The sequence below is a fragment of the Pleuronectes platessa genome, chromosome 24 (genome assembly GCF_947347685.1).
Source record: "Pleuronectes platessa chromosome 24, fPlePla1.1, whole genome shotgun sequence".
In the NCBI taxonomy this organism is placed as follows: domain Eukaryota; kingdom Metazoa; phylum Chordata; class Actinopteri; order Pleuronectiformes; family Pleuronectidae; genus Pleuronectes; species Pleuronectes platessa.
In genome coordinates, this window is record NC_070649.1 from 1,775,965 (window position 1) to 1,798,739 (window position 22,775).

General features: G+C 45.4%; 2 protein-coding genes across 8 annotated transcripts; one reads left to right on the forward strand and one right to left on the reverse strand.

Moving 5' to 3' along the window:
• The first annotated feature begins 360 nt into the window (after positions 1-360).
• On the forward strand, positions 361-7,672 carry LOC128430991 (signal transducer and activator of transcription 1-alpha/beta). 5 transcript variants are annotated; one of them, XM_053417160.1, is made up of 25 exons: positions 361-499; positions 1,810-1,940; positions 2,051-2,195; positions 2,292-2,387; positions 2,497-2,583; positions 2,720-2,798; positions 2,893-2,984; positions 3,075-3,226; positions 3,335-3,493; positions 3,815-3,907; positions 4,050-4,109; positions 4,198-4,218; positions 4,310-4,400; positions 4,573-4,614; positions 4,704-4,793; positions 4,898-4,996; positions 5,158-5,293; positions 5,402-5,457; positions 5,564-5,658; positions 5,746-5,885; positions 6,001-6,189; positions 6,276-6,351; positions 6,429-6,525; positions 6,798-6,836; positions 7,194-7,672. In XM_053417160.1, the coding sequence occupies exons 2-25, from the start codon at positions 1,813-1,815 to the stop codon at positions 7,221-7,223; spliced, it is 2,292 nt and encodes a 763-aa protein (XP_053273135.1). In that variant the 5' UTR covers positions 361-499; positions 1,810-1,812; the 3' UTR covers positions 7,224-7,672. The 5 variants fall into 5 exon arrangements, with proteins under 5 accessions (XP_053273135.1, XP_053273137.1, XP_053273136.1 ...); XM_053417162.1 differs by having other exon boundaries at positions 5,567-5,658; XM_053417161.1 differs by having other exon boundaries at positions 1,813-1,940.
• A 566-nt stretch (positions 7,673-8,238) lies between these two features.
• Positions 8,239-21,399, reverse strand: LOC128430992 (glutaminase kidney isoform, mitochondrial). Of its 3 annotated transcripts, none has more exons than XM_053417168.1 (18): positions 21,018-21,399; positions 15,743-15,839; positions 15,290-15,408; positions 14,205-14,334; positions 13,810-13,889; positions 13,555-13,718; positions 12,731-12,789; positions 11,144-11,176; positions 11,005-11,063; positions 10,811-10,877; positions 10,627-10,677; positions 10,371-10,547; positions 10,152-10,283; positions 9,981-10,073; positions 9,488-9,549; positions 9,224-9,300; positions 9,048-9,111; positions 8,239-8,832 (listed from the first exon to the last, which is right to left on the reverse strand). In XM_053417168.1, the coding sequence occupies exons 1-18, from the start codon at positions 21,287-21,289 to the stop codon at positions 8,682-8,684; spliced, it is 1,887 nt and encodes a 628-aa protein (XP_053273143.1). In that variant the 5' UTR covers positions 21,290-21,399; the 3' UTR covers positions 8,239-8,681. The 3 variants fall into 3 exon arrangements, with proteins under 3 accessions (XP_053273143.1, XP_053273140.1, XP_053273142.1); XM_053417165.1 differs by lacking the exon at positions 21,018-21,399 and adding an exon at positions 17,594-20,438; XM_053417167.1 differs by lacking the exons at positions 12,731-12,789; positions 13,555-13,718; positions 13,810-13,889; ... (2 more) ...; positions 15,743-15,839; positions 21,018-21,399 and adding an exon at positions 11,832-12,685.
• Between the last annotated feature and the right edge of the window lie 1,376 nt (positions 21,400-22,775).

Here is a 22,775-nt window from a genome sequence, read left to right on the forward strand (position 1 = left end):
TAAAGGATCTACAGTTAGGTTTCGTTTTCTGAAGTACTTTCTCTTTCTCTGAAAACACGTGGTCACCGGAGGCTGTTCTGTCTGCTGCCCTCCCTCCCTGAAAGCACGTCATTCTTTCTGGATTCAATCGTCACAAACACACTTTAAATCCACGTGGAAAGTCTCAGAGGCTTTAAAAACTTCATTTGTGTTTGAATTTAGATTTTATACCATTTTCAGTACATTTAAATGAAATAATAAAAATGTTGAAATGTTATTACGGCGGCGCTTTGCTAGATGACAGAACAGCTGTCTCTCCGTCGTTCTGATTGGCCGTCACAAGGAAAGGGGCGGGCGCAGACCGTAAATCCGACGCAGGGATTGGCTGACGTAGTTTCCGCACAATCCCCACACTATATTAGCGTTAGCAGTCCGAGGCAGAGTCAACACTGGATTAAGACAATTTCTGAGATAAAACCACTTTCTGTCCGGAATCGAACTCGTTTCACCGCAGTTCAAGGTAGGTCTAATGACGCACTTCCGGTCTGTGGGACGCTATTCAACCTTTAGACGCTTTTAGACAAACCAGCTACAGACTAGTTTAGTTAACTAGTTGATAAAATCACAGTAATAACGTGTGTGTTGATGCTTCTGCAGCCACCATTAGTTACTAGTACTGCGGACTGTCCGTCACCGCCCACCACGTGAATTAATAACTGTAAATATGAGTTATAGATACATATAACTATCCCAGAATGCACCAGTGGAACATGATCACTCTGATCAAGTGTGGAGTTGTGCCGGTTTTGTTACACGTGAGTCTGGTTGTGAAGGATAAAACTGACGACAGGTGTGAAATATGTTATAGAAGCTTAATAAGAGTCAGATTAGTGTTTTGCTGTGGAATCACATTAATATACTGTTAATATTTATATTGATATATTATGCATAAGAGACGTAAAGGCATCTGTTTGTGTTGAGGTCAGATTCCTGGTGAAAAACGAAACCTAACATGACATCCACCTCTTTTCAGGTTTACAGCTGGTAATTGACTAAATATGAAGTTAAATGAATAACATCTGCAGCAGAACCCTTTTATTAACGAGTTGTATTTGATTCAATGCAACTGTCTTCTCGTTTTCAGATTTAAGGTTGAGTCACATCCACGGTTTTCTTTTATCTGCTGATAACTTGTCTCCTTTTTGAGATTTTCAACCAGAAAAGGTCAAAATGTTCAACACAACATAATTTCCTGGTTGATTTTTTATCTAAATCAACATTCATCCTCACAGATTAATTCAAAAGCTTTTAGGTTTCATTTCTAAGTTTTGGTTTCTAGGGCTGAAAGCAGTTAGGGAGGAGGAGGAGGAAGAGGAGGAGGAGGAGGAGGAGGAGGATCCCATCACAGTATCTATAGAGTCAGCACTTTAGATTTCTCGATAATGTGCAGCTGGTTTGGATTTGAGCTTGATTCTAATTTTAGAATGATCTGGGATTGGATTCAACTTCATTAGTCTCTGTGGGACAATTATATTGAGATCAAAATGATAATTATCGGGATAAATGTCACATTATTATGTCCTTACAGTAGAAAGACTGAATGCAACACAGAAACCGTGAATTGGAGAAGACGGAGCAGATGCGCTGGGATGTTACGACACCAGAATGTGGAAATACCATATTGGGAAATTTGTCAAACCACAGCAACCGTAGTGCAACATTAAAAAAACATATACAGTCAATGAAATGGTGTTGGTATCAGAGCATCTCCAGCTGTAACAGATCTGAAAGTTCTTACCCTGAATCCTCCCGACGCTGCTCCTGTTCCAGAAGATGTCCCAGTGGTGCCAGCTGCAGATGCTGGACTGTAAGTACCTGGAGCAGGTGGACCAGCTCTATGACGACTCCTTCCCCATGGACATCAGACAGTACCTGAGCAAATGGATCGAGAGCATCGACTGGTAGGAAATCAAACTCTGCGGCGTGACAAGACGTCTTGCAGCTGTAAATAAACCTATTTAGTAGAGAAATCGGTTTTGTTATGACCTGAAAAGACCTTCTGCCTCCTCAGGGACACGGTGTCGATTCAGGACTCACTGGCGACCGTCCGGTTCCACGACCTCCTGGCTCAGCTGGACGACCAGCACAGCCGCTTCGCCCTGGAGAGCAACTTCCTGCTGCAGCACAACATCCGCAAGATCAAGAGGAACCTGCAGGTCAGACCCTGGAGCTGATGCTTCAAACCTGGAGGGGGGGGGGTTGTGTCAGGTGTAACTGTCATTTATTAACATTTGAGTGATTTGTTTCTGCAGGACCGGTTCCAGGATGATCCAAGCCACATGGCCATGATCATCTCCAGAAACCTGAAGGAGGAGCAGAAGATCCTGGACAGTGCAAAGAGCTCCAAGGTAACAGCTGCAAACACGTAATGAATGAATATCGACAGGTGGTGAAACATAGGGATTATTTTAAGGATTTGGACCAAAGTTAACCAGGTGTCGCCTCTTGTTTCTGCAGCAGGAGGGGGAGGGGACAGTGTCGGCCATGGTGGTGGAGAAACAGAAGCTGGACAACAAAGTGAAGGAGATAAAAGAGGCAGTCCAGGTAAGACATGGCCTGAAATCTGGGACATTATCCCAGAACTAGGAGAGGGCAGTGAACCTAAAGTTCCTGTTAGTGCTTCTATCTGTGTACAATGCAACACTGCAAATGGAAATGATACAAATGCTTTCTTCTTCAGTTTGTGGATCAGAACATTAAGAACGTGGAGTATCTGCAGGACGAGTACGACTTCAAACTCAACACACGGAAGAACCGAGGTGAGGGAAAATCCAAAGCTGGCATCTAAACATGATGGAGTTTGAAACTACACTGAGACGTGAGGTGTCATCGTGTGATGTCCTGTCCCTGTAGAGATGGAAGTGCACGGCATGACACCGCAGGAGCAGGAGAGAGAGAAGCTGCAGATCGGGAGGATGGACTACGAGCTGAAGACCAAACGCCAGGTGAGCAGACAGAGGTGACTCCTGAGTATCACGGTTTGAGGTGCAGAAGGTGGAAACTGGAGGGCCCTCCTCTGTCTGTGTTTGTGTCAGGAAGTGGTGACCCAGCTGACGGACCTCCTGAACGTCACCCAGGCTCTACTGTCCAACCTGATCTCAGAGGAGCTGCCCGAGTGGAAGCAGCGGCAGCAGATCGCCTGCATCGGGGGTCCGCCCAACGCCTGCGTGGACCAGCTCCAGAACTGGTGAGACTCGTCTTGCCCCCCCCCCCCTCGTCTCTCCTCTTCCTGCTCCTCTCAGTCCTTCCTTCACACACTCCGTTCTTCCTCCTCCTCCTCCTCTTCCTCCTGCAGGTTCACAGCGGTGGCGGAGAGTCTGCAGCAGGTGCGGCAGCATCTGAAGAAGCTGCAGGAGCTGGAGCAGAAGTTCACCTACGACAGTGACCCCATCACACAGAAGAAAACCTTCCTGGAGACCCGAGCTCTGGATCTCCTCAAGAACCTCCTCTCCAAGTATGGAACCCACCACACACAAGTCATCGATGGTTTTGTTCTCGATTAGTATTCAGGAATTGATTCAAGATTCATGATTTGTATTATTAAATGCACAACAATAACATTAAGGAGTCGCTGGCAGTGAAATGCTTGGGTCACGGGCTCTCTTCTAGCAATGCTCAAGTAATTACAACCTAAAAAATAAAATAGAAATAGTATAAAATAGAATATCAAAATTTTAAATAAAAAATAAAGTGTATATATATCTAAATATATATAAAAACAGCTGAAGAGAATAAAAACAGCTGAAGAGATCTCAATTGTTTTGTGTGTGTGCAGCTCTCTGGTTGTGGAGAGGCAGCCCTGCATGCCCACCCACCCCCAGAGGCCCCTGGTGCTGAAAACAGGCGTCCAGTTCACTGTGAAACTACGGTAAGAAAAGAAAACTTCATTATCTGTTTCCTAATTAACTTGATGACCATTGATTAAATTCACCTCAGCCCCATTTATCAGTCTTACATTCTGCTTGTAACTAGAAGATTCAAACATTAACGTAAACATCCTTTTGGTTCAGGTTCCTGGTGAAGCTGCAGGAGTTCAACTACCAACTCAAAGTCAAAGCCATGTTTGACAAGTAAGCTGATCAATTCGTCTTTCTACTAAATGAACCTGTTTGTATTTGAACATGTTGAATAAATGTCACGTCTCCTCCTTTTCCTCAGGGATGTTACAGAAAAGAAAGGGTAGGATTTAAAACCACTTTCTTATAATATAGAGTATAAAAGTTCCAAAACTGCTTATATCATTATAATTAAAAACAAACTCTGATTCCAGGTTTCGTAAGTTCAACATTTTGGGAACAAACTCCAAAGTGATGAACATGGAGGACTCGAACGGCAGCCTGGCAGCGGAGTTCAGACATCTGGTACGAGAGAAACTGAATTAAAACCACGTTGTCTCCATGTGGGCGTTATTAGTAGTATTTAGTTTGAGCTAATAATCCAACAAAAAGGCAAACCACGTTAAGGAAAAGGCACATTTGGGTTTCAGAGGAGGAAACACAGCATTTTAAAATCTGGATTGTTTTCTTCTTGCAGCAACTGAAAGAGCAGAAAGTCGCCGGGAACAGAACGAACGAGGTAAGAGCCGAAGAAAACGTACAATAGGTCTAATTTGTCATTGTGTAGCTCCAGTTAGCTTGAGTGTGTGTGTGTGTGTGTGTGTTCAGGGTCCTCTGATCGTCACTGAGGAGCTCCACTCGCTCACCTTCGAGTCCGAGCTGCAGCTCAACCAGTCAGGACTCAACATCAAACTGGAGGTGAGCACAGAGAGATTCTAAAGGAGATGACAGATGAGGCTGAATACTAAGACTCACTCTCGTGTTGTGTGTTGTCCTGGTTGTTGTTGTTGTTGTCGTCATAGGCCTCGTCTCTTCCTGTCGTGGTCATCTCTAACGTCTGCCAGCTGCCCAGCGGCTGGGCGTCCATCCTCTGGTACAACATGCTCACCACGGAGCCCAAGGTGAGGACACACTCAGGATCGGATGACTCTCTGGGGAATCAGATCTCTAACATTGACATTGGCTGCAAACGTGTGTTATGATCATTCTCAGACCTGAAGGTGAAATGTAAACCAGCTAATGGAGTTCTGTGTTTTCTGTCCGTTCCCCTCCTCGTCCTCAGAACCTGAAGTTCTTCCTCTCTCCCCCGTCGGCCACCTGGTCTCAGCTGTCTGAGGTCCTGAGCTGGCAGTTCTCCTCCGTCACCAAGCGAGGCCTGAACCAGGAGCAGCTCAACATGCTGGCCGACAAACTGCTGGGTCAGACCCCAGCTCCCCTGCCTTTGTCTGAATATATCAATAATAAAGACTTTTCCTGCAGAGCTCAGTGAATTCTGAAAGTAGAAATGTGAATGTGTTTGTGTGCAGGAGCCAGAGCCAAGAGGAACCCGGAGGGACAGATCCCCTGGACCAAGTTCTGCAAGGTGTTGTATATTCATTTGGTTCCGGTCGTGCATGAGAATATTTTTACCTCTAATGCATGATAGTAAGTTTTAGAGATTGAGTTCTCTGACTTGTGTCTGTGAACAGCAGAGTGCCAATGAGAAAGCTTTCCCCTTCTGGTTGTGGATTGAAGGAATCCTGGACCTCATCAAACGACACCTTCTGTCCCTGTGGAACGACGGGTGAGTTCCACTGGGTTCCTCCACTGGGAGACTGGGAGATTTCTTCTAGATGCTAAACGAAGTGTATATTTCTGTCTGTGTCGGTAGCTCCATCATGGGCTTCATCTGTAAGGAGAGGGAGAAGGCTCTGCTCAGCGACAAGTGTCCCGGCACCTTCCTGCTCAGGTTCAGCGAGAGCAGCAGAGAAGGAGCCATCACCTTCACCTGGGTCGAACTCGACATGCACGGTAAAGAAGACGTTTTAAAATTAATATTACCTGGACAAATTCTACTATTCCATCGTAACTTTCAAGAATTCCACGACAGGAAACCAATTGAACATCTGTGTCCTTCTCCGTCCAGACAAGCCGGACTTCCACTCCGTGGAGCCGTACACGAAGAAGGAGCTGGGCGCCGTCTCCCTGCCCGACATCATCCGCACCTACAAGGTGATGGCCGCCGAGAACATCCCAGAGAACCCGCTCCGCTTCCTCTACCCCGACATCCCCAAAGACAAGGCCTTCGGGAAGTACTACCCCAAACCTGCAGAGAGTAAGACGCTTCTAACCCCTCAGCCTGTCGACTGCTAAACACTGTGTAACATCCACAACGTAACCGGAGCCCTGCCTGCTCCCCAGCTCCAGAGCCCATGGACGTGGAGAACATGGAGAAGAGAGCGTACATGAAGACGGAGCTCATTTCCGTGTCAGAAGTGTAAGATGCAGAGACGACACATTAAAGCCCTGACATGTTGTGATCAGTGAGGTAACGTGCGTGTTCCTCTGGCGCAGACATCCGTCCAGACTGCACGACAACATGATGCCCATGTCTCCGGACGACTACCGGGTGCTGGAGCAGGCCATCGGCCACAGGGACATCGATGCTGTGGTGAGTGCTGTGGTGGGACACGGCTGTGGAGACACATCGCACACTTTTAAATTCTACTATCAATCATCTCTATATCTCCTGGAAGCGAGTTGCTCTTTTACTGTTTCATGTCTCGATGTCTGGTGTCAAGTCAATATGTTTAATCTCTGGTGTGTGTCAAACCTGGCAGCCCCCCCTCCTCCTCGATCTACCTGTGAAACTGGTCCGTTTTCTACCCGGCTTTAAATCTCGGCTTCTGTCTTTTTTGTCGTTTTTCCTTTTCCTGCTTTCAGGGCAGCACTCTGATTGGACTCGATCAGTTTGACATCCAGGTAGAGGCGGCTTTAATCTGTTGCTCTGCTCCATCATGTGTGTGTGTTTTAAAGTGTGTGTCTCCATCACTGCTGCACTTCACTAACAGTTGTGGTTTTTCTCGCGTTGGTCTCTGAACTCACACGTTTGATGTCTTGGCTTCAGCTGCTCTAATTTAACAGGATGGCCTACTTCCTGATTACGATTTCAAAATAATAAATATCAATTGTTCTTGATTTTCCTGATTTAACTCAAGTTAAGATGCATAAACGAGAGAAACTAACATTTCCTGTTGCTTTTGTGAGGTAGTTTCTTTAAAATAGATTCACCGGCTAAAACCACCTGAATAACCTGTCGTCCTTTCCTTCTCTCCTCAGATGAGTTCAGACTTCCAGGATGAAAATTGAAAATGGACACGCCTCTCCCTCAGCTCGTCCTCTCTTATCACTGTTCTGCTTTTATTCCACTTCTTTATCTCTGATGTGCCTCGAGAATAAACCTCCAAACGTCTGCTTAGAGAGAAAAGAAGAAAGACCTGAGAACCAGGAGTTGTTAAGTTTCATCTACGTAAATCATCTGCACAGACTTTAGATACATGCAGCTTGGTGGTGGTGTCAGGTTTCACAGGTTCTGTCACTTTATATTTGTACATATCTTTTTGTTGAAAAGAGAAATTTTGAAACAGTGAAAAGCAAGAATGTGACATAATCAGTTGTAGCCGAAACACAACGAGGACACGTTAAAACATTATGTATTTAAAATAAGAGTTTATGTGACTGTGAAATATCTGTGAGTTGAGTTAACAGTAAGTGGAAAACTTTATGATTTTATTGGAAATAAAGTCAAACTCAAATGATATTCGTCCTTTTAATACTTTTTTAATATTCTACAAGCACACAATCAAACCATGACCCATGTTCTCTGTTCAACCTGTGGAACCTCGCACACCGACGGGCGTGTGTGGAACCTTCTGTCCAGACTGAGGTTGTGGGTTCAATTCCTACGAGGCTCATAGGAACTGAATGAAGTCACTTCCTCAGAGGAGTGACAATCATGTTTGAACCTTCTACGACGCATCTGAAGTTGGAGGAACTTTCCAGGAAAGCAGTATCGACGTGGATATGTAGAAACTTTGGCTGAAGAAAAGCTTTAGACTCATATTCACCTTTAACGGCAGAATATTCAGTTCAACATTCACGGAAAATAAATATTCAGCTTTTACGGTTTTAGTGAAAACTACGTCACACAATTAGTTTAGTTTCAGTGAGACACAACGACAGCTATTCACGTATTTATATCCACTTCTCTCAGGAATGTACACACACAACATGAATGTACAGTTTATCTTAAATAGATAAATAAATATCACGCACACGTTACACACACACACTAGAGTGTTTTTTTTTTGGGGGGGGGGGGGGGGGGGGGGGGGGATACATTCCAGCACGTTGTGATGATGAAGTGACCAGAGCACCACACTGTCTGTTCACACCTGAGTCCATCCACTGACCAGCCACCGCCAAATTTACCCAGCATTCAACTAGTGGCTGTTTTTTCCTACAAAGCTGACAACAAAATACAGAAGGAGAATCCGCCATAAAAACACTTCTCCACTTGTGTCACAAACATGAATATAATACAAAAACGACATCTACAAACGACATGATGAGGAGCGGTTAGGCCGTCCTCTAGGTTTGATCCTTACACTCAGTTAACTGGGTTGTTATTATGTTTTCTACTGTGGCTGTTTACCAGGATGTAAATGTTGTCTCAAGTGCAGAGTGACATCTTTTTTCCCCCTCAGATCAAACTGACTACCTGGAGTTTTTTCTTTCAGAGTTCATGAGCTTCCTGCTTCTGCTCCATCAGAGCATCCCGTCCAGGTTCTGCTCTGCGCTGGTCTTGTCCTTGGGGCTGGGGTCCTGGGGGCTGTACTTGTTGTGGTGGTCTTTCAGGATGGTCACCACGTCGTGGTGGCCGAAGTGGATGGCCTCGTCCATCGGCGTGTTGCCCCACCTGGGGGAAGGAGAACAGTCAGAGGTGCTCTGGTGCTATAGAAGTGTTTCTTACATTTCCTGGAGGATCATCAAATGCTTCACATCACTTCACTCTGCACAACCTCAGCTAACAGCTTGTGTAAATCAACAGACTAGCATAAATAATTGAAGTACGGAAACCATGTTAGAAGGAAAGAAACACCCAAATGTTCTTGTTATGTGATTGTGTGTTACCTGTCTTTGGGAATCGTGTTGACTTTACAGGCCTCCAGCAGGAAACGCACAACCTCAGTGTGTCCTACAACAAACCACAACACATCAGCTCCGTGAACACAAGCACACAGATTGAACCTTAGATCAACACCACACACGAGTGAGGCTGCAGGGGGCGCTGCTGCAGAGTGTTTTACCTTCAGCAGCCGCCACATGCAGAGCAGTTCTGGAGTCATAGTCCCTCTGCTCCATGTCCATCGAGGACAGAGCAAACCTGGACAAATAAAAGTCAAGATTAAACACTGACCTACTCAGGAAACCTTTAATCAGTGTGATTAGAATAAAACAAGGATTTATAATGGATTCAAATCATGTTTAATCTTTTATTCTTCTGTAGTTCAGTCGAGAAAAGAAAAGCTTGTGTGAGTGTGTTTGTGTGATTGAGGTGAGTGTGTGTTCACCTCCTCATAGCGGACACGTCTCCGGTGTAAGCAGCAAACAGCAGGTTGATCACCGACTTCACCTGGAACAACAACACATTTATATTTATTACCGTTTGTAGGTGCATATTTTTGTCTAAATGTATTTTTGTGACACATTAAAGCTTCGATTTGAACTTATACTATTATGAACTACACGTGACACTGAAGGATCAAACCACAAAGTGAAGAAGAGTAAAATCAGGATATAGTTTTTTTTAAGAATAAAAGGAAAAACATCAAAATGCTGTTGCAGTAATTTTCCAGCAGATGGAGCTGTGGAGTAAAAAATCCTAAAGAGGACGGCGAGCGACCACAGGAAGAGGATGTGACGCAGAATGTCTGATCAACGGTTTAAGAGCAGTTATAGTAAAATACTGCAGATGTTCTATTCTGCCCTTTAAAGACTTTAAAGAAGAGTGTGGGTGTGAAATGATGAAGATGTCTGATGGAGGATGGTGCTGCTGGGACTCACCCTCTGGTCCCCCCCCTCCCTGCGAGGATCCAGTTTCTTGGCGAAGTGCCTCAGATTGTCGTAGTTGTGAAAGTTACAGAGAGAAACCAGGTCCTGAAAGATGAAGAGGCTTCAGTTCAGAGTCAGTTTAAGTTGAGTTAAACAAACTAATTGATTTAAAGCTGATGTTACCGTGCAGAACTTGATTCCTCTGACGCTGTTGCCAAGCTTGTCCAGAGGAGGAGACCAGACCATGACGCCCATCACGTTCGGTACAACCAGCAGAATCCCACCGGCGACACCAGACTTAGCCGGCAGCCCGACCTGAAACCCACGGATAGAGATGAGGATGAGTTGTGTCTCAGACGTTTGTCGCTCTACAGGATCTTTGTGTTTGAACGAGTCACTCACGTGGAAAGCAAACTGTCCCGAGAAGTCGTACATGCCGCAGGAGTGCATCAGACTCAGGGTGTTTCTCACGGCCTCGGGGCTCAGCACACGCTCGCCCGTGATTGGACAGAAGCCGCCGTTGGCCAGAGTCGCTGCCATGACACTGGCGCTCTCACAGGTCACCTCGATGGAACACAACTGACAGGGAGGAGCAGGAACAATTCAGATTGCAGAGAAGCAAACTTGTGTTTTCAAACCTTTGTGGACTTGTGTTTACCTGGAAGTAGAAGTCCAGGATGGACGTCATGTCTGTGCCCTCTGGAAAACACTGCAAGGACAAACACACACCGTCAACCCGTCTGTTAACACATCTGCTGCTTCACTACAACAAACTGCTGCTGCTTCATCTGAAGGTTTCTACTGCTCAGGTGAAGCAGCGTCTCTCCTCTGCCTCACGTTACCTTCTTCTCCTTCAGGTAGTAGCCGATGGCAAAGTTTCTGTCTCCAGACTCGCGCTCCGACTGGAAACTGGGGCACAGAGCATGACTCAGCTCACACAGTTATATAAACACAATCTAACTGTACTGACTGAATTGTGTTGTCTCTGAAAGTCACTGAGGTGTCCCTGAGCTGCACTGACGTGGGTTTTACTCACGTGGCGTTGCTGAAGCCCACGTACTCGTTTCCTGCCAGTTTGTTCATGAAGTCCATGACCTGAGGAGCAGATGTTGAGAATTAATTATCCCGATATAAAGTTATTTTAGTTTGGAAACTTCTTTTCAAGTCGTACTCACATAATCAAACTTTTCCGCGTTGCTGGCCCCTTGCTGAAACACACAAACAACATTAGTAACACAACATTTCAGTCAAGATCACACATTCAATCTTAACACTGACACTCAACGTTACCCACATATTAGCACTAGTGTATTATATGATTCACGTCTCTATGATGTTGAACTATGACAGGAAGTTCACTCAGAGTCATCAGTTACGTGACCAATTAAACCAGTAATGACATCAGATGAATTAAGATTAGAGGTGGGACACTAGCTGGAGATGGAGGAGGTGAAAGAAAACAGTTAATCCACTCTGGGTTTCCGATTCTTCTTTAAAAGGAAAATTCAAATAAACTAGAGTGTAAAGTTGTGAAAGTAACTATATGTGCTGCAGTAGTTAACTTACAGTGTGGTAGTTGTACAAAGGCTGGTGAGTTAGATTAACCACTATGAGCCTAGAGTGTGACTACACAACTACTGTGGCTGATTTATCTGCACTGACTCGTAAAGAAATGAGAGGAAATCAAAAAGGAGCCAGAGCTGTCCTGTTTATAATCCAGATGTATAAACAGTTTGGAGAATGCATGTGAAAGAAAAGTATAAAAGCCACATTTAAACATTCATCAACGGCCAAGTGAAAAGCTCAAAGCTCACAAATCCAGATCAAAGAGGGAGGAAAATGATTAAAAAGGAAATAAATTACCAACGTCATTGACCTGTTGCTGTGGTCATAATATCCCAAAGATCCTAATGCTGTAAAATATGCAACAACACATAAAACCACACAACGAGCCTTGAACAGGTACATTGCACATGTGTAGCTGCAGAGAGAGGAGGAGGAGCCACGCATGCAAACAGTCGGGACTTAGAACAGGATCTCGTTAAGGGTCGGGCTGATGGAGCCATGTGTCGTATGATAAACACAACAAATACTGACAAATACTGACTGTCTGTACTCGACAAGATGTTTCCTACAGACTCCTCTCCCTGTGTGAATGTATAACAGTTATTAAACTGCTATTGACGACCTCTGAGAAGACCTCATGGAATCCTGTTGATCCTCATCGGCCACTCGAGACCAGACGCTGTGGTGTATATTTTAATTTGCGTCAGCAGGTGGTGCCGTTGTGTGTTTAAACCGGCTCTGTGTGTGTGTGTCTGTGTGTGTGAAGGTCAGTGGAGGATATGAATGAAACACTGCATTTCCCCTGATAAAAGCTGAAAATGTGTCCGAGCTGAGCTGCTCTGTCTCCATCCACTCTCTGGACTCTATGAACTGTGTGCGTTTGCGTGTGTGTGTCTGTGTCTGTGTCTGTGTGCGTGTGTGTGTGCACAGGATATCCGGGCGATGCTGCTTTCAACCAAATCCCCTTTCAGCGTGATTATCTACAACCTTAATCTCCCCGTGGAACAGCAACTTTGTAGCTGCAGATAAAAATCATTTCTCAAATCACTGCGTTAGTCCCGACATGAAAAATAAAGATATCGATTGATTTATACATTTTAGGCTTTATAGCTTTCCTGAAACAAACTCTACACACGTTCACAAACTGCGTCTGTAACATCTTATACTTGATAAAGGGGGGTGTGGATGCTGCGTACCTTAATGAGGGAGGTGCAGACGATGGCGCCGGCGTTCACCATGGGGTTGTGTGGTTTATCTGCAATCAAGAAAATGAGATTCATCAAAGAAAGAAGTAAAAGGAGGAAGAGAAACATTTTAATGCTCAGAGGTCAAATCCCAGCTGAATGATTCACTGAGCATCAACACAACAAGAAAGGTAACACAACATTCTGACACTGAGACCACTTCCTCTCTGGGTTCAGATCCTAATCTTCTTCTCTGCTTTGATCAGTAACATCAAAGAGAGGAAACCTGATCAATCTATCAGATAAATCACTGTTTTTAATCTTTAACACTATTAAACATTGAGAGATATTCACAGGGTGCAAAGAGAACAGAGAGGAGATTAGAAACAAGCTTCCAGTGAGTTGTGCGATGACCTTCTGACCTCAGATAGTTGTGTGGTTCCTTCAGAAGGAGACAGCAGTGCTTTCACCGCAGGGTTCAGGTTCATGTTGTCGTCTCAGTATCTGACACCAACAACAGTAACTTTCAGCCTCACTGTTTCAGGCCTGGCTGGTGCCACGTGCCAGCAGCTTGTTGTGTTCCCAGGTGATTGTGTATCTGTTACACACTGTCCACTCTTGTTTTATTCTGCCTCTCATTAATAATTCATCACAGTTCCACAGCTACCAGGACTGGATGGCTCCTCTTACAGAGGGCACGTGAGCCTGGAGAGGAAGTTCAACCCCGGCCGCCTGAGTCATGATGCAGTCGAGAGGCGGTGAGTGTGTGTGTGTGTGTGTGTGTGTGTGTGTGTGTGTGTGTGTGTGTGTGTGTGTGTGTGTGTGTGAGTCCTCACCCTCCTCGTTCAGGAAGAGCTTGTTGAATCGCAGGCCGCTGGGCTCTTTGCCGATGAAGCGGTGAACGTACTCGGTGCCGTGGTCGTGGACGGCGATAGCGTATTTCAGCGGCTTGACGCAGGACTGCAGACAGAAAGGAACCTTGGTGTCGCCCACGGTGTGTCTGAGAAGGAACCAGACCAACTGACACTCAAACCAACTCTTCAAATGTTTTCAGATCTCCTCACAGTTCAGATGAAGAGGGGAAGCTGTACCTCTGTCCGTCCACGGTGCACAGGGCGGCGGCCCACAGGTCGGGACTGAAGCGGGCCAGCTGGGGGATGTAGTCCGCCACCTACAGCACAACACAACACTTTATTAAATATGTGTTTATTGGCTGTTAATATGTCAAACGGCAAAACAAGCAGATTGTGATTCTCTCTCTGCTCCCTGTGTGAATAAATGAGATTTTAATAATCTCCATTGACCGAATTCATTAAAGAGGGATCAACACCTCATCGTCACATCGTGGTTAAACAGCATGATGCTTTAATAGGAAGATTACAATGCTCACAAATTAATATTCAATAGAAAAACATGATTTTGATCTGAAGCCAGAGGAAATTAACCTTCACGTTTCCGCACGAGGAAGAGAATCCCTCTGACTCACCTGCCCTCCAGACATGTTCTTGGCGTTTTCATACAGCTCGTCGATGTGCGCACGGAACGGCTGAAAGTCCGGGATGACAAACTTCTTCCTGAAGGCCTGGGTGAGCAGGACAATGTTGCTCTGGACACATCTGAGGAGGAGACAGGAGACAGGAGACAGGAGAAAGGAGACAGGAGACAGGAGAAAGGAGACAGGAGACAGTTAGGACTATCACCATGATTAGGGGGGGAGGAATATTCACAGGAAACTGAACAAGCAGCACGAGGGTTTAAACCTTTTGTTATTACTGAATCAGTTCCTCCATTTTTCAGAACAAGGTGTCACTGGCCTCAGGATTTGTGCACCCAATCCCAATCATTTATGTTGGGAATAGAAACCCACCAGTCCTTCCCAGCGCTTTTGATTTGAGACCACAGATACTGGTGAGGTCTGTCAGAGGAGAGATTTGTGGCTCAGCCATCTCACTGCATCTAACCCAGTGTAATCCCTGTAGCATGGGATCCCTGCAGTGAAAACACACGCTCCCCTCCACCGCCCGCTCACATGTTTCCCTCTGTGTTGCTGAGCTCTATAAATAAGCCCGGGAGCGGATGTGATGGATCCCGGCCAGCAGAGCCGTGACTGGGGTCTGTGCGGTGACGACTTAGCGCCCTGAGGAGGCGTCATATGCCCTGACTCGCCAGGCCGCCGCTCACCAAGCTGTCACCCAGTTCTGTCTCAGCAGCATCTCCTCTGAGGGGGGGGGGGGGCTCATTCAGCAGAGGGGCTGCCAGCACAAGGTTGGGGGGGGTGAAGGATATTTTATTTGACATCCATTGTTGTTTTGTCTCCAGTTGTGTTTTTCATACTTAAATATAAAACTAACTTTGGGATTGTGTACAGTGATATTTTTGTAGTTATCTGTATTTCATCTGTAATTAATGTATTTAATACAAACTGATCAACTTTAAACTGCTTTATCTGAGGGTTTATTTTGTACTTTCCCTCCAGGTCACCTGAACGCATCTATCCTCAACATGGTGATGATTAATGAATGACGTGCAGTGACCCAGGACTTTCAACAGCTGAACATCCACTGAACCTACTTTTTGAAGAGGTGTCTGTCGAGCGCTCCGTCAGACGTTTGCTTCAAGGTCACCTTCAGCATCTCCATACATTCTTTCAGCCGGGGGTCTCCTGTGCGAAGCCCCGTGGCTTTAAGAGCCTGTAGAGAGAGAGGAGGAGGAGGAGGAGGAGGAGGTAGAGGAGAAGGAGGAGGTGGTAGAGGAGGAACACTGTGATTGAAGGGGCCTGACAACAAATCGATGAAGCTACAAGCCGTGAACTGAGACTCCTAAAGAGACTACAAGAGGTTTACTGCTCGTAAGTCAACCAGGGAGACATTTAAACAGTGATTACGCTCATTCGCTGCAAATCTGTGGCATATTAATCTACATCCTATACATCTTACACTCTTGTATATATGTATTCATCCTCTTTCCTGCTGAATATCTAAAACGACCTGTCACAGTTGGTCGTTAAAGCCTCATAGAACTCACTGTGGTGAATTTGTGAGCAGGGATTTTCTCTTGGCCCTCAGCGATGGTGTAGAACAGCAGGTCCTCCAGGCTGGGCAGGATGCCGGCTTTCCTTCTCCTGCAGGACAGAAAAACACACAGAGAAAGCCAGTGAGGCCTTGAGAGGAGGACTGGTGGAGGGGACGGGCAGCAGAGGCAGAAGAAAAAGCTTTTTCACTGCAAGGAGAAGCGGTGACTAGAGGAAAACGTGACCTTACACTGGCCTTACTGCAGTAAAATGAGCTGAGGAGAAGGTTTCTACAGAACAACTTGATGTCAGAGACAGTATGTGAGTCTCTGCTCTGAAGAATTTACAGTACATTCAGAGTTTTAGTTTCAGATTAACTATAACGTTCCCAGGGATTAAAATGCTGCAATAAGGCCAATGTAATGAAAACTGTTAACAGTCTGCACTGCTAGAACACCAGCCAGGAACATGGTTAACGAGCCGATTCACCACTAATCTAACCAAACAACACATCACATGCAATTTAATCCAAACTGCTTTTTGTTTACCGTTCTGGATTTACTGCAGTTTGACTTTTATTTATTCAGTTAATCCTGTGGGCAGCACAGCAGCAGCAGACACACCTGAAATATTCAAACTATTTCATGACAGAGCCTTAAAGGCATCTCTGTTCTGCAGTGTCAGTGCAAATCACCCGAATAAAAGCTCGGTCTGTGAACTGTGATGACTGGGCTGTGGCACATGTGACGTGGAGGTCTGCCAGAGCCGCTGGCAGCCTGAGGACACGTGGTTGAATGATCTGGTACTATGTTCTGGCTGGTGTTCTGAGCCGTGTTTCCACACCACCTTGTCTCTGGGAGGAAAGTTAGTCGTGTGTCAGGAGGCGGACGGGACGACCAGCTCACAGCAGGCTCTCGGCTATGATTCATATCAACACCAAATTGGATTTGTGCAAAGCTCCGGGTGCCCGGGCATGATCTCCTGCAATGCATCATGGGCCACTGACTGGCCTGTGTGCTGGGGGAGGAAGTCTGAAGGTAGAGTTTCAGTTGGCTGATTTCGGACCCTTGGAGAGATCGGAGCAGAAATATTCCAGTTTGGAGTTTCCTCTGGATTTATTCAGCTTTTAGGCCGAGTTCCACTTTATGTCTTGAGTCAGAACTTCTGAACAAGAAGATTGTGGGTGCAGAGTTTACCTCATACAGTGTCTGTCATGTTGGTGTTATTAAACATCATTATATAACTTGAGTTTCAGTGGACAAAGTCAGAATCAGTGACTTTTCAACATGTGTGGAACGCAGCTTTAAAGGAGACATATTCTGCTCATTTTCAGGTTGATCAGTTTAACTTGTGTTATTCCTTGAACATTTTGAATTGCTCTAATGTTCAGAACCCCCCCCCCCCCCCGATAATTCCCAGTCTTTTCTGAACTTTGCAGAACTTTTACATAAAACATTACCGAACCCCAGAGGAAGAAAACATGAGAAACAAGAAAACAGCATCATATGTCTCCTTTATCACTCAAGACAAGTCTCATGCCGTCTGAATCAGCATGTTGTTGCGTCCTCTGACTGTTTGTCCGTCTCTGCCCTCGTTAATGGACGGTTGACGCCTGCTGGTGAGGAAGGAATCGACATCAGAGAGTGTGTGTGTGGGCACGTGTGTGTGTGTGTGTCGAGGGGAGGAAGAGGAGGATGAAGGGATGATAAGGGGGTGAGGTAGAGGAGAGGGGATTGAAGCGCAGCCTCTGGGAGGTAGTGAGGTCATTTCAAGGTCACAGCAGTTATTGGCTTTTTGCAGAAAACCTCTAATTCTACTGGAAAAAGACTAAAACTAAAATAAAAGTAAAATTGAAACATACTTACAAATGCAAAGCAAGCAGATCAACAACAGGAAGAGAGGAGGGAATAAATACTGAGTTAGTGACAGAGACTTATCGTACACGAAGACCAAAGCATGAATGTAAATATCAAAATCCATATTGTATATTGTAATCTTAAGTTGCTGCAGTAACGTGAATCCATCACCAGGAGAAAATAGGCTTCCTCTGATGAAGTCAGTAGAATGAACATGAACATGGTGTGAAATGACACTTGAGTAACATCCTATAGTTAATGAGGCCGTGGAGAGATTCCACCTCTGGGAGCATCACCACCACCAGCAGGTTAGAGGTGAACATCTGGAACATCTGGAGCGACCTCGTTAATCTACCTCCTCTGCTCTCATTAGTCCATCCCTCGCCTTCTCTTTTTAAAAAGGTCAGCACACAGTTTGTCCAGAATCTATTTTTACATCGAGCTGCACATGACGATCAATATGCAAAGTTAGATCTTTGATTTGATATCCGTCTGTCTGGTTTATCGGTCAAATCTCTATATTGAGCAATTTGGACAGAATCTCTGAATGAAAACATCATCTCTCTTTCGTCTTCTGCTCCTTTTTTATCCAGTGAGCCGCTCACTTGTTTCCAGGGTATTTCTCACGTCAGTTAAGTTGCAGCTCAGTAAAGCTGCTGCTGAGGGGACAGGTGGACACGGCTGAACAGGAATCAGACCCGGGGTCAGCTGAGTGTCAGGGACCTTTACACCCTGATGCCGTCAAGCTTCCACTCTCCTTGGTTTATAAACCAAAACCAGATATGTTCTTAAGAATCTAAAAGACATGTAACCCAACTACTATTGAAAGGCACTTGACTGCTCATTGATTTTTATTTCCCGCCGCCCGAACCCTTTCCTCAGATCCCCGGCTATCGATGACGACATCACACTGTGAGTCGCTGCCAGAGATGACAGCTGAGATCTGCTTCTGGATCGAGTCCTGTGTAATATCTGCAGTATTTATCTGACCCGATCGATGGTGCCGGTTTCGCCGCTGGTCATGACAAATTGACGGGGGGGTGGATGCAGACATGAGACTGGGAGCGTTGAGAGGCGGCGCTGCACATATCAATCTGTGCGAGTGACTCATCTGCTCCTCTAGGCCCTGACAAGTGCTAGGCAGCATGCCAGCACACAGGCTTTGGTGCAAAAACCGTGCAGAAATGATGTGGGCGGGATGATCTCCGCTGCATTACAAACATTCTTAACCCCTTATTAGCCAGGGCACAGCCTCGGGAGCAGGCTGGTGCTAGTTTTCTAAGAGCATGCGTCCAAAGAGCTTTTTTATTTCTGAGCAGCAGCATCTTTTTCCTGCTGTTTCCTCTGAGGACAGAGCAGATGCAGCTGCGGGGGGGAAACCATCCGGCGTCTTCACTCCTGATTTGAGTTCTTCTGCTGGAAAGTCTCAGAACCCTTTCAGGAAAGCATCATATCGTCACTGCAGCCTCATCTCAACCAAATACCACTGGTGGGGACACTGGTGATATAGAAACACAGATTACCACATGGTGCTGGTTATGATGAAGCGCTCCCCAGTGCCCTGCCAGCACTTCTCTACCAGAGGATAGAGGACACACGCACTAACCCTGGGTATTCTTTGTCTGACACCGAGCCTGGGGAGCTTGTCCTCTTCTGTTTGAATGGACGCCGCTAACGATTATTTACTTTATGAGTTGATCTTTTAGCAGTGTCATAGTTTAGTCTTTGTGGAGGATTTGTTGTGGAGCAGTTCCTTGATAACGAGAGGATCCCTTGAATCTTTTCCTAGAAGAATCTGACTCATCCTGCACTGCGAGCCCTGCTTGACAGCTGATGATTTCTCTGACACTGCAGTCTTTAAGAGAACCAGCCGAGATTCCCTGTCACTGAAACTTGTCTCCCGGGTAAAAACCAGATGTTGATGATGTGCAGCAAAGCAAACGACTGCATGAACGTGACCGACTGCTGGAGCAAATGGTCCGTGAACAGAAACAAATGGGGCAACTTGCACCCACAGGGGCAATGAGGCATTTCATCGCTGTAGAAACTCTGGCTGGTGCGACGGCTGGAATCACAGCTGATTTGAAAAAGAATGAGACTTTAGTTGTTTTATCTTTATCTCTGTCTATTAATATTGTTCAGCTTGTGAACATAAATAACTTCCTCAGCTTCTCTGTCCTTAATCCTGAAATATCATTTAACACTGTGAATACTGACAAGCGATCCAGCTGCTAGATTCATCCAGTCCATGTTTAAATATGTAAGTAGAGGAAGACAAATCTTCAGGGGACCCTCCTGTGTTTGCAGAGGAAGCATCGCTTTACATTTAGATTTACATCTCATTAGAATAAGAGGAGAGCCGCCTGCATACAAACACAACTACAGACCAACTGACCGATACACCTGTCAGTGAGCTTCTAGGCATTTGGTTTGTCATCATGGTGATTTGTGAATATTGAGCTTCTTCTTCTCGTAGTTGACAAACAGAAGATGAATCTGTTCCGATCATCAATAGAAGGATGAATGTTCCAGCTTCTCACACCTCAGCTCGTCTTTGTCTTATTATGTGATTGTAATAAACGATTTCAATCAAGATCACAAATGCTGCTTCCAGTGATAATAGATGGAAAAGTCAACAACTGGTCAAACTGGGTCAACTTGGGTCAGTGGAGGTTTCAGACATATTATATTCTAATAGATCAATAAGTTAAAAATCAATAACAAAAGAGCTGTTAGCTGCTCGTAGAGGAAACACAGGCTGACCTTCATGAGGCTCATTCTCCTGGTGCGTTACCAGTTAGTTAAACACACAGTGTTTGTTATGGTTATACGATGAAGATGATGAAGATGAACATGAAGATGAGTAAGATGCTCCCAGCTTCATGTCTCTGAGCTGCAGATGAAGCTGGACCTCCCGGTAGTCACGACAGCTGATTCCATCGTCGGACACACTTGCATCTCAGGTGCTTTAAATGGTTTTAATGTTATGGAGCAGATCCCCGGGTGGAGCCTCTCCACACCTCCACCTTCCAGCTTCCATCAAACCCCAAACTACAGCCTCCACCGGCCTGTAGCTGCCCGGCTAATTGGCTAATCCAGCTAACCAGCATCTGTATCAGCAGCTAGTCCCTCTGCGTGATGCTCCGTGCAGAACTAGCTTAGGAAAACAACGTGATTACATATTCACAGCCTGCAAGTGAAACATGAAAAGAAAAACACTCATAGATCTTTTAGAAGTAATGTTAAAATGTATTGAAGAACTCGGCATGTATTGTGTGAGTAGTTATTCACTGGTTCCAGTAATAAAGACACTTTATGGAAGAGCTTCCTCGCATCGTGTCCATGTTAAATTCATGTTTTTCCCTATGGAGTCTGGCTACGGGTGAAGCTAGCGGCTAACACGCCCTCACACCGCGGGGCTGACGTGACTCACTTCTCCGCTGCGGACTCTTTGGCGGCTTCGTCTTGGCCGTCGCTCTTGGAGCAGAAGCCCCGGACGCAGTGCTGCTTCCTGGCGAGGTGCTGCGGAGCTCCCCACCCGGCGAACGACCTCCCTCCGCCCGACGACCTCCCTCCGCCCGGCGACCTCCCTCCCGGAGCGCCGGTGCTGCTGAGGCAGGCGGCGGCAGCAGGTGCCGCTCGCACCCCGCCTGTGAGCGTCTGGAAGAGCTCGTTGAGCACCACCGTGGACCGGAGGTGCAACATCTCGGAACGTGGAGGAAAAGAACCGGGACAAGTGAACAGCGTGACCCGGGGGAGGAGCAGAGAATGAGCCGCGATCCCGGAGACGAGCGTCGGTTCTCCTGTCGGGTTAACGGTTCTCCGCGGTACAACCTACCTTACTCTCAGCGAGAGCTCTGATTGGACAGCGGAGATAAGTCCCTGCACCTGATTGGCCAGGAGCGCTGTCAATCACCTGAACCCGGCTGTCCGCTGGAGCTTCATCTTAAAACTCACATTTTATATCGATTATTGATCAATTCTCTTTTTTTATATCGTTTTAAAAACACAATTCATGTTGAAAACAGACTAGAAAACACAAACATATCTTATTTTACATTTTAGAAAGAGAAAACACAGCAAAACAAAGGAAGTGAATGAGATTCTGGAGGAAAATCATGTTTTATTAATAGTAATAATCAGTAAAAGTTGAAAAGTACTAAACCCAGTGTGAGTTAATATATATTATTTTGAATCTACTTACTTGTACATAATCATCATCTGTTTATGTTATGTTTCTATGTTAAACTATATATTATAAATGAATATAAATGTTTGTGCTATGTTGAATATATTATGTTTAATGTTGTTATTAACTCTTTGCTCCTACTCCTGTATATTTATGTCTTTATTTTAAACAAGGTCCACCTCCAGTCATTATCTGTGACGTGCTGCTCATATTTAAATGTATTCTGAATTGTAATCATCTGCTGGAATCGGTTTAATCCCCAGTGAGCCTCAGACTCGGTACATGTGTGGTCCTGCTCTGACACCGGGTGCTTTACTGTGGTACTGCACATCATCTGACTGGTGTGACTGGTCTGACTGCACAACCTACTGGTCAGAACATCTCTTCTCTTCTGATCCACGAGCAGCAGGACACAATCAATACGTTTATTAAAGGTGCTTATAAATAGAATTGTGAATAAGCAGTGGTTTCGATGCTTGGTTTGTTTCTCGCTGCCTCGTTTCTCCACATCTGCTTTTACATGTTTGGAGAAAGATTCATCTTAAACACAACAGACAATTTATCTTTGTGTTTGTGCTGTAAAAATATAACATTCATTCTCTGTATTCGACCTGAGTCATGCAGCGTCTTAATGTTCGTGTCGACCTCGTTCGCAGTCCGGGGGAACTTTTACATCAAACCCTTCAAAACACAATTACTCACTGGAAAGTATTTTATATAAGTTGCAGAAGTTTTTACTTTTCTTCAGCTGCCAGCTTAGATCTGAGTTAAACTCCACCCACCTGGGTCTCCAAGTCGGTTAAATCAAGCAAACTGATGCTGACTAATGAAACCTCACATGGAGCAGGGCACATTACCCAGAATCCTCTGCAGGTTAACAGTGCAATAAGAGAACTCATAGATAAATTACCTTAATTCACCAAATCACATGTTTTGAATCAATTAGACGTTTTACAAACAGACGTCAAACCTTCTCATTACAGGAGTGTGTTTTATCGTTTA